The sequence below is a fragment of the Entelurus aequoreus genome, linkage group LG07 (assembly GCF_033978785.1).
Source record: "Entelurus aequoreus isolate RoL-2023_Sb linkage group LG07, RoL_Eaeq_v1.1, whole genome shotgun sequence".
Lineage (NCBI taxonomy): Eukaryota > Metazoa > Chordata > Actinopteri > Syngnathiformes > Syngnathidae > Entelurus > Entelurus aequoreus.
In genome coordinates this window covers 6,353,094-6,364,080 of record NC_084737.1, presented here as the reverse complement: position 1 = coordinate 6,364,080, position 10,987 = coordinate 6,353,094, and the positions used below count along the sequence as shown (strand labels likewise).

Here is a 10,987-nt window from a genome sequence, read left to right as displayed (position 1 = left end):
TGATGTACTCATTATTTATTTATTTTAACTTATGTACTAAGTCTCCCGGCTGGCATGGCAACGCCTCGGGATCCCCCGGGAGGAGCTGGACGAAGTGGCCGGGAAGAGGGAAGTCTGGGCGGATGGATGGAGGTTCATCTTTTTTTTCTTTTTGTCTTTAATCTTAATCAGGATGTTATGCAGAGGTGTACTTATAACAATTTTATAGACAGCTGATACTATTTTTGGGGGCGCCTAAAATGTTTTATGCTTTGATTACAGATCCACAGATTGAGATACCAGTTGTACTTACTTCCATAACTACGTGCTATTCATTTTGAATAATAATACTTTTGAATTTTGTGACCTCTTTGTAGCGCTCACTTTAAGCGGTCCTCACTCCCGCCGCAAGGTGGCAGCAGCGTGACGTCACCGATGCTTTGGTGGCAGAAAAAAACAGAAGAAGAAAGAAGCGGAAGTTCGCGCCGAACAGACAAAAAAGCAAACCGCGTGTAGTTGAGTTGAAAACATTGAAAATGATGAAAGAGTTGGTCAAAGAGCGACTCATGGCGGCCGCCGACGACATATTCGCGCTGTTTGAAAGAACGATAGCGTCGTACGAGGAGGACATCTCCCGCGCAAGAGAGGAGAAGGAGCGACATAAGCCTCACATTGGAGGTTTGTTTACATTTTTCCCGCCATTGTCGTGTTGCAAATTGCTGTTTGCTTTAGTTGCCTAGAGTAAAAGACCAAAACTCAACACGTTTATGAATTAAACCCAGTATATTGAATATGCAGACGACAGCGGGAGGCAGTGTGCAGGTAAAAAGGTGTCTAATGCTTAAACTGAAAAATCAACAAAAGGTGAGTGCCACTAAGAAAAGGCATTGAAGCTTAGGGAAGGTTATGCAGAACGAAACTAAAGCTGAACTGGCTACAAAGTGAAGAAAAACAGAATGCTGGACGACAGCAAAGACTTACTGTGGAGCAAAGACGGCGTCCACAAAGTACATCCGGGCCGTACATGACATGATGATCAACAATGTCCCCACAAAGGAGGATAAAAACAACAGAAATATTCTTGTTTGCTAAAACAAATTAGATGCGGGGAATAGCGCTTTAAAAAGGAAGACATGAAACTGCTACAGAAAAATACCAACAAAACAGGAAAAGCCACCAAAATAGGAGCGCAAGACAAGAAGTAAAACACGACACACAGGAAAACAGCAAAAAATCAAAATAAGTCAGGGGGTGATGTGACAGGTGGTGACAGTACACCTACTTTGAAACAAGAGCTATAGTGTTGCATGCTTAGTTATGCTTTAAAGTCATATCCGACGACCAGCGCGGCTGCTTCTTCAAAACAGATAAGGAACTGGCCAAAACAGACAAACAGGAGCCCTTAAGACAAAACAAAGAGTTTACTAGCGGACATAAGATAAAAGCGAGGAGGTCACGAGAACACACGCTACATGGGGAAATAACTAGCTGCTTTAAACATGACTATAGATTAAAAAATAACACCTACAAAATTTGCATTCTGACACTACCTGTCATGTGACTAATGTTGCAAAAGGGTGGAAAGTTTCCGGTGAATTTTCGGAAACTTTGCTAGAGTAGTCTACAGTCATACAGTAACAAGCAATTACACCTCTATTACACTTAAATACCATAGATCAAATATATTTACCCCAGTAATATCATCAACACTTACCTGACTGGATGAAGTCAAATACTAGTGTGGCCTCAATAGCCCTGCTGTAGTGTGTAGCATGCTGGGAATGATCTGGGCATGTGATGGAGGAATGCACAGTCCAGGGTTAGAATTCTACTGAATTTGCATTAAATCAGGTTGTTTTAGCTAATAGTCATGCTGCAATTCAATGTTTATTCCCATTAATTCGCCTTAATTCCCATATATTCCCGTTAATTCCCATGGAAGGTTTCCAACTTTGAATATTCCCGGAATTTTGCAACCCTACATGTGACGTCCACAAACTTAAGAATCCAAATTAGCTTTATTGTCCACTGCAGTGAGATTGTATTAGTCCTTTACATGCTCATGTTTTTTTTCCTGCAGACGTCCAGCAGATGATTGGTGGACAAGAGCAACTTCCTGCTCAGCCACAGAGGGGCAGCGCCACTTTAAAGCGGGAAGATCCACAGCACCCCCGCATTAAAGAGGAAGAGGAGGAGCTTGGAATCCCTCAGGAGGCGGATATCGTCAAGTCGCCACTGGCTGGTGTCTTTGTGAGGACTGAACACTGTCCAAGCGAGGACAACAAAGGGGCGGAGCCTCCACGATATCGCTCACCACAACACATGCCACTACCGGCTAATGGAGACAACTGCGGAGGATCTGAAGCAGACGACCTCTTAGCTCCATTATCCGACAGTGAGGACGCTCCTGAGGATGGAGACTGGCACGACGTCCACAAACCTTTGAGCGCGGACTGTGAACGTGACGCCAGGACCCACACTGGCGACAAACACTCTGAATGCTCTCAAAAGAAGACGACTAGAAAAGGTTTCACCTGCTCAGTTTGCCATAAACTCTTTACTAAGAACTTCCATTTGAATGAGCACATGAGAACGCACACAGGAGAAAAACCTTTCTGTTGCCCAATTTGCGGAAAAAGCTTTTCTCTTAAAAACAACAGGAACGTGCACCTGCTGACGCACAGGACCGAGAAACCCTTCCGTTGTTCAGTTTGCGGCAAAACGTTCTCTCGAAAGGTAAACATGGAGTCGCACATGATCACGCACACAGGCGGGAAACCCTTTGAATGCTCCGTTTGCGACAAGAGCTTCTCCTACAACACTAATTTGATCACACACATGCGGACACACAAAACAGAAAAGTCCTTCAGGTGCTCCGTTTGTGGTAGAGGATTCCGCCAGCGGGTCAACATGGTCTTGCACATGCGGACGCACACGGGAGAAAAACCTTACAGTTGCCCGCTCTGCGGTAAAATATGTTCCCTGAAGGCCAATTTGAATCGCCACATGAAAACGCACACAGGAGAGAAGCCACATTTTTGTTCACTTTGTGCCAAAACATTCGCTCGGCGCCACACTTTGACAGCACACATGTTGACTCACAGCAGAAAATAAAAGGTCTCCCGTCCTGTTTGTGCTAAACGTTGGAAGCCACCTAGAGAACTGTGTGCATCTTAACACATGACCTCATAAACTCTAAGTTGGTGTGCTGCTAAAATAAGCAAATAAGTGTTGTATTGCCCACAATTATTGATGATTGTCTATAGTTGTGTTTAGTTTGTGTTGCAAAACATTATTTGTGATAAAGAGGATTTTGATTGTGACCTCCCTGCTTTCTTCAGCTCTTATCTTGAGCAGTCTTTTATATATATATATATATATATATATATATATATATATATATATATATATATATATATATATATATATATATATATATATATATTTACATACACCTTTAACATTTACATGTGAACAAGAACAACCAAAACAAGTACAATACAGCGCCAGTGGGGAGCAGTCGTCATTACCATAGACATGTTATAAGTAGACGCAGCATTGGCTGCTGTGACGCGAGAAATTGGGCCGCCATCTTGAAGTGGTGATGAGGAGCCGGCGAGCAGCCTAAAACTGACAGTTGACAGGTAGAAAACAAAGATGCTAAACTGACAGTTGACAGGTAGAAAACAAAGATGCTAAACTGACAGTTGACAGGTAGAAAACAAAGATGCTAAACTGACAGTTGACAGGTAGAAAACAAAGATGCTAAACTGACAGTTGACAGGTAGAAAACAAAGATGCTAAACTGACAGTTGACATGTAGAAAACCAAGATGCCAAACTGACAGTTGACAGGTAGAAAACAAAGATGCTAAACTGACAGTTGACATGTAGAAAACAAAGATGCTAAACTGACAGTTGACAGGTAGAAAACAAAGATGGTGTTCAGCCTTTTCCTGCTCAAATGAGCGGACTGTTGAAAATAGGAATCGGGGGATTACTTTTCACAAGTAAGATTTAACACTAACGTACTATTGGTTGTATTTTGTGAAAAGAATATTACCGCAGAGTTGAGAAGGAGCAAAGATCTTCAATAGTACTGAAATCCTAGCCGCTAGCAAACAAGAGTATGACCATAATAGAATTGCTTGTCAATGAAATTAATTAATGTCTTCATCATGCCTTCCGTGTGCATATTGTATATAGTTCTCTGCAAACCTATGAAATGTTCTATTTTGTCTTCATTATTTTGTCAGAATGTTTCGTTTGTATGTGAAAATCACAAATAAATCTTCTGGGGGAGGATGACGCCCCTACAGGGGTTTGCTGATTATGATGCATTCTCGTTTTAGGCAAAGTATAAGACAATACTTTCTTAACAGTGTAATTGTAGCCAGGAATAAGTCTTCAAGTAACAATATTCAAATACTAACATTGTTGGGTAAGACAGAATTTGGTTTTATTCTGAATCCAGTGAAACAGATTGGTGGTTTTAGCTGATATAAAGACTTTCAGGTGTTTATATATGTTTATGTTGAAGTATTTGGCAGACGCTTTTATCCAAAGCGACATACATCAAAAATACATATAAAACAATCACTGTAAACATGGTCATTTAAGGGAAGAATGTAATACAAAATATCAATATTTCTTATTGCCGAGAGCTCAAACCACTCGTAAACGTTTTTGTGTGTCTGTATGCGGAGTAAAACTATGGAACAAACTGGACTTACAACACAAGCAATGCCAAACTATTAATGGATTTAAACTATTATACAAACATGGGGTCTGGTTCAAATATAGAGATGAGGGTCTTTAATTTGACCTGCTGCTATACTCTGTCTCAAAGTGTTAACATGTGCTCAATGTTTCCTTACCATTATTGCTATGTTGTCTATTACCATTGTTGCTGTGTTGTCTATTACCATTATTGCTATGTTGTCTATTACCATTGTTGCTATGTTGTCTATTACCATTATTGTTTTGTTCTCTATTACCATTGTTGGCATTTTGTCTATTACCATTAATGTTGGTATATTCATTATTCCTATATTGTTGATACAAATGATTGTTACAGTGTAATAATTATTGTTACCTGTGGTAATGCCACTATGATACAACATGTGTATTATAATCCTTGAACAAAGTAAGAGTGAAACTCATGTGAATAATCACTGAATGGAGAACTGGGGGTGGGATTAAATAAATGATCTTCTTCGAACTCCCTTTCAGGCAAAACTGGACAATCATGCATTACATACTATACATTACCTTTTGCACTATATTAATTTATATTATTATGTGTTGTCAATTTTGTACTTTTTTATGTCATTGCCTGAAATAAACAAATAATGAAATGAATACAAAGTGTCAAGACAGAATAAACTCTCTGCTGCTGCAGCAACAGAGATACAGTATATAAGATATATATTAGGGATGTCCGATAATGGCTTTTTGCCGATATTCCGATATTGTCCAACTCTTAATTACCGATACTGATATACAGTCGTGGAATTAACACATTATTATGCCTAATTTGGACAACCAGGTATGGTGAAGATAAGGTCCTTTTTTTAAAAAAATAATAAGATAAATAAATTAAAAACATTTTCTTGAATAAAAAAAAAAAGTAAAACAATATAAAAACAGTTACATAGAAACTAGTAATTAATGAAAATGAGTAAAATTAACTGTTAAAGGTTAGTACTATTAGTGGAGCAGCAGCATGCACAATCATGTGTGCTTACGGACTGTATCCCTTGCGGACTGTATTGATATATATTGATATATAATGTAGGAAGCAGAATATTAATAACAGAAAGAAACAACCCTTTTGTGTAAATGGGGGAGGGAGGTTTTTTTGGGTTGGTGTACTAATTGTAAGTGTATCTTGTGTTTTTTATGTTGATTTAATAAAAAATAAAAATAAAAAAATAAAAACAGGTACCGATAATCAAAAAAAAAACGATACCGATAATTTCCAATATTACATTTTAAAGCATTTATCGGCCGATAATATCGGACATCTCTAGATATATAGATATCTAATGTATTCATACATTGTTTATGTAGGATATACACATGTATATACAACCTAATCATATTGTTTCTTCCACTCAAAAACAGCTGACCGTTTTTCCCCCCTTCTCTGGGATTATATTCCCAGTTTTGATCTCAGACGTCTGGTCATTTATAGCATATAAGAATATTCTATTACTGTTAAGCAAACTATGAATAATAAACCATGTGTCCTTTATCATAGCTACACGTATGACGTGAAAATCAGTGGTATTCAGTGAGGTAAGATGAATTAAATGCGCTGACAGTTAATTGCTCCTGCCAAATGAATGGCACTGAGTGGAGCGGATCACCACTCCAAGATGGCGGCCCCGCGTCTCGTCAGCGCCAGTAGGCAGGAGCGCTCCATGCTGCGTACCCTGCTTAGAACATTTACTGCCTCGAGATGGCAACAGGGTGACGTCACGGATGTTTCAGCTGCCGTAAAGCCCACAACTGCCGTAAAGCCTCCATTCCGGAAGAATAAGGCGGAAGTGAGCGTTGTTAGCGAGTTGGAAGCATTAAAAATGTTGAAAGATCTGATCAAGGAGCGACTCATGGCGGCAGCCGACGAGATATTTGCGCTGTTCGAAAGAACCATAGAGTCGTACGAGGAGGAACTTTCTCGAAGAAGAGAGGAGAAGGGTCGACAACAACTGCACGAGGCCGCTCGCATAAATCACATTGACGGTAAGTTTGCATGTTTAATAGTTTTTCTTCAACAATATCGTCATTTGCTAGTAAGTTCGGTGGACAAAGTCAATGTTTCGTGACTGACAGTGACACCAAAACGCCTTGGAAAGTATGTGTGCGTTAAATATGACTGATTAGTTGTTGTATGAACACAATCTACAAGGTTTACGCCTGCTATTAAAATATGTATTCAAAACCCGAGACAAAAATAATAACTTTTAAACAAATCAATTCTAATTTGACTTCTCACGTCACATTTCAATGATGAAATGATGGACATGTTGGTTTTTCAAGCAGCCAATAGGAAAGCAGACATCAGGTCACGTGACGTGACGCTTCTGCTCTGGAGTCCAAACCTCAACTGTGTTGTACATTATGTACACACTTTTGTATTAAAAAAACACTTTCACGGTTAAATTAATTTTTTTTAAATGACGAACTGTAACTAGTGTAAAAAAAAAAATTAACTCTTTATTTTTATTTTATTATTATTATTATTTTTTAATTATTATTATTTAGACCAAACTGGGACGTAATTTATTATATTTATTATATCTACTGGGATGCGTGGCGTGATTGGGAGAGTGGCCATGCCAGCAACCTGAGGGTTCCTGGTTCGATCCCCAGCTTCTTTTAAAGTCATTTTGATAGTAGGCTAGTATAGACACTTACATCATGTGTTGTCTTTATTATAACACTTTTATAAGACTTTTAAAGTCATTTTGATAGTAGGCTAATATAGACACTTACATCACGTGTTGTCTTTATTATAACACTTTTATAAGACTTTTAAAGTCATTTTGATAGTAGGCTAATATAACTAATATAGACACTTACATCACGTGTTGTCTTTATTATAACACTTTTATAAGACTTTTAAAGTCATTTTGATAGTAGGCTAATATAGACACTTACATCATGTGTTGTCTTCATTATAACACTTATATAAGACTTTTAAAGTCATTTAGATAGTAGGCTAATATAGACACTTACATCATGTGTTGTCTTCATTATAACACTTATATAAGACTTTTAAAGTCATTGTGATAGTAGGCTAATATAGACACTTACATCATGTGTTGTCTTCATTATAACACTTATATAAGACTTTTAAAGTCATTTTGATAGTAGGCTAATATAACTAATATAGACACTTACATCATGTGTTGTCTTCATTATAACACTTATATAAGACATTTAAAGTCATTTTGATAGTAGGCTAATATAGACACTTACATCATGTGTTGTCTTCATTATAACACTTATGTAAGACTTTTAAAGTCATTTTGATAGTAGGCTAATATAGACACTTATATCATGTGTTGTCTTCATTATAACACTTATATAAGACTTTTAAAGTCATTTTGATAGTAGGCTAATATAGACACTTACATCATGTGTTGTCTTCATTATAACACTTATATAAGACTTTTAAAGTCATTTTGATAGTAGGCTAAGTTAGCTAATAGAGACAATTACATTATATGTTGTCCTCATAACACTTATATAAGGCTTTTAAAGTCATTTTGATAGTAGGCTAATATAACTAATATAGACACTTACATCATGTGTTGTCTTCATTATAACACTTATATAAGACTTTTAAAGTCATTTTGATAGTAGGCTAATATAACTAATATAGACACTTACACCATGTGTTGTCTTCATTATAACACTTATGTAAGACGTTTAAAGTCATTTTGATAGTAGGCTAATATAGACACTTACATCATGTGTTGTCTTCATTATAACACTTATATAATGCTTTTAAAGTCATTTTGATAGTAGGCTAATATAGCTAATATAGACACTTACGTCACGTGTTGCCTTCATTATAACACTTATATAAGACATTTAAAGTCACTTTGGTAGTAGGCTAATATAGACACTTACATCATGTGTTGTCTTCATTATAACACTTATATAAGACTTTTAAAGTCATTTTGATAGTAGGCTAATATAACTAATATAGACACTTACACCATGTGTTGTCTTCATTATAACACTTATGTAAGACGTTTAAAGTCATTTTGATAGTAGGCTAATATAGACACTTACATCATGTGTTGTCTTCATTATAACACTTATATAATGCTTTTAAAGTCATTTTGATAGTAGGCTAATATAGCTAATATAGACACTTACGTCACGTGTTGCCTTCATTATAACACTTATATAAGACATTTAAAGTCACTTTGGTAGTAGGCTAATATAGACACTTACATCATGTGTTGTCTTCATTATAACACTTATATAAGACTTTTAAAGTCATTTTGATAGTAGGCTAATATAGACACTTACATCATGTGTTGTCTTCATTATAACACTTATATAATGCTTTTAAAGTCATTTTGATAGTAGGCTAATATAGACACTTACATCATGTGTTGCCTTCATTATAACACTTATATAAGACATTTAAAGTCATTTTGATAGTAAGCTAATATAGACACTTACATCATGTGTTGTCTTCATTATAACACTTATATAAGACTTTTAAAGTCATTTTGATAGTAGGCTAATATAGCTAATATAGACACTTACATCATGTGTTGTCTTCATTATAACACTTATATAAGACGTTTAAAGTCATTTTGGTAGTAGGCTAATATAGACACTTACATCATGTGTTGTCTTCATTATAACACTTATATAAGACATTTAAAGTCATTTTGATAGTAGGCTAATATAGACACTTACATCACATGTTGTCTTCATTATAACACTTATATAATGCTTTTAAAGTCATTTTGATAGTAGGCTAATATAGACACTTACATCATGTGTTGTCTTCATTATAACACTTATATAAGACGTTTAAAGTCATTTTGATAGTAGGCTAATATAGACACTTATATCATGTGTTGTCTTCATTATAACACTTATATAAGACTTTTAAAGTCATTTTGATAGTAGGCTAATATAGACACTTACATCATGTGTTGTCTTCATTATAACACTTATATAAGACTTTTAAAGTAATTTTGATAGTAGGCTAAGTTAGCTAATAGAGACAATTACGTTATATATTGTCCTCATAACACTTATATAAGACTTTTAAAGTCATTTTGATAGTAGGCTAATATAACTAATATAGACACTTACATCATGTGTTGTCTTTATTATAACACTTATATAAGACATTTAAAGTCATTTTGATAGTAGGCTAATATAGACACTTACATCACGTGTTGTCTTCATTATAACACTTATATAAGACGTTTAAAGTCATTTTGGTAGTAGGCTAATATAGACACTTACATCATGTGTTGTCTTCATTATAACACATATAAGACTTTTAAAGTCATTTTGATAGTAGGCTAATATAGACACTTACATCATGTGTTGTCTTCATTATAACACTTTTATAAGACTTTTAAAGTCATTTTGATAGTAGGCTAATATAGTTAATATAGACACTTACATCATGTGTTGTCTACATTATAACACTTATATAAGACTTTTAAAGTCATTTTGATAGTAGGCTAAGTTAGCTAATAGAGACAATTACATCATGTGTTGTCTTCATTATAACACTTAATTAAGACTTTTAAAGTCATTTTGATAATAGGCTAGTATAACTAATATAGACACTTACATCATGTGTTGTCTTCATTATAACACTTATATAAGACTTTTAAAGTCATTTTGATAGTAGGCTAATATAACTAATATAGACACTTACATCATGTGTTGTCTTCAGTATAACACTTATATAATACTTTTAAAGTCATTTTGATAGTAGGCTAATATAGCTAATATAGACACTTACATCATGTGTTGTCTTCAGTATAACACTTATATAAGACTTTTAAAGTCATTTTGATAGTAGGCTAAGTTAGCTAATAGAGACAATTACATTATATGTTGTCTTCATTATAACACTTATATAAGACTTTTAAAGTCATTTTGATAGTAGGCTATGTTAACTAATATAGACACTTACATCATGTGTTGTCTTCATTATAACACTTATATAAGACTTTACATTTTTTTTGTATTTTTGTTCCAATATGGCTCTTTGCTGGTCCCTGTAAGTCTGGATATATGCTAACCATTTTAGCGCTTGTTTGTCGTTTCTGTGTGGTTTTTGCACCAAGTGGATTTGTCCCCCCCCCCCACCAGTCATGCTGCGTGTACCCCCTAACCTTTTTTTGTGTTTAATCTTTGTGTTGCACCGTGACAGGGTGAGTGTTGTGTTTAACTGCACTCCTGCCATTTCTCCGCTTCGTTTTGCCTCTCGGTGTCTCTGCCAATCC

General features: G+C 35.6%; 2 protein-coding genes across 2 annotated transcripts in view; both read left to right on the top strand.

Moving 5' to 3' along the window:
* Window positions 1-434: 434 nt before the first annotated feature.
* On the top strand, window positions 435-3,296 carry LOC133652931 (gastrula zinc finger protein XlCGF8.2DB-like). Its single transcript, XM_062051885.1, has 2 exons — window positions 435-657; window positions 2,060-3,296. The coding sequence occupies exons 1-2, from the start codon at window positions 516-518 to the stop codon at window positions 3,091-3,093; spliced, it is 1,176 nt and encodes a 391-aa protein (XP_061907869.1). The 5' UTR covers window positions 435-515; the 3' UTR covers window positions 3,094-3,296.
* Window positions 3,297-6,475: 3,179 nt separating this feature from the next.
* The window catches only part of LOC133652930 (oocyte zinc finger protein XlCOF6.1-like), a 5,804-nt gene continuing 1,292 nt past the window's right edge, over window positions 6,476-10,987 (top strand). Inside the window, exon 1 of the mRNA XM_062051884.1 lies at window positions 6,476-6,725. Within this exon, the coding sequence (XP_061907868.1) occupies window positions 6,563-6,725 (163 nt within the window). The 5' untranslated portion in view covers window positions 6,476-6,562. The remainder of the gene's footprint in view (window positions 6,726-10,987) is intronic.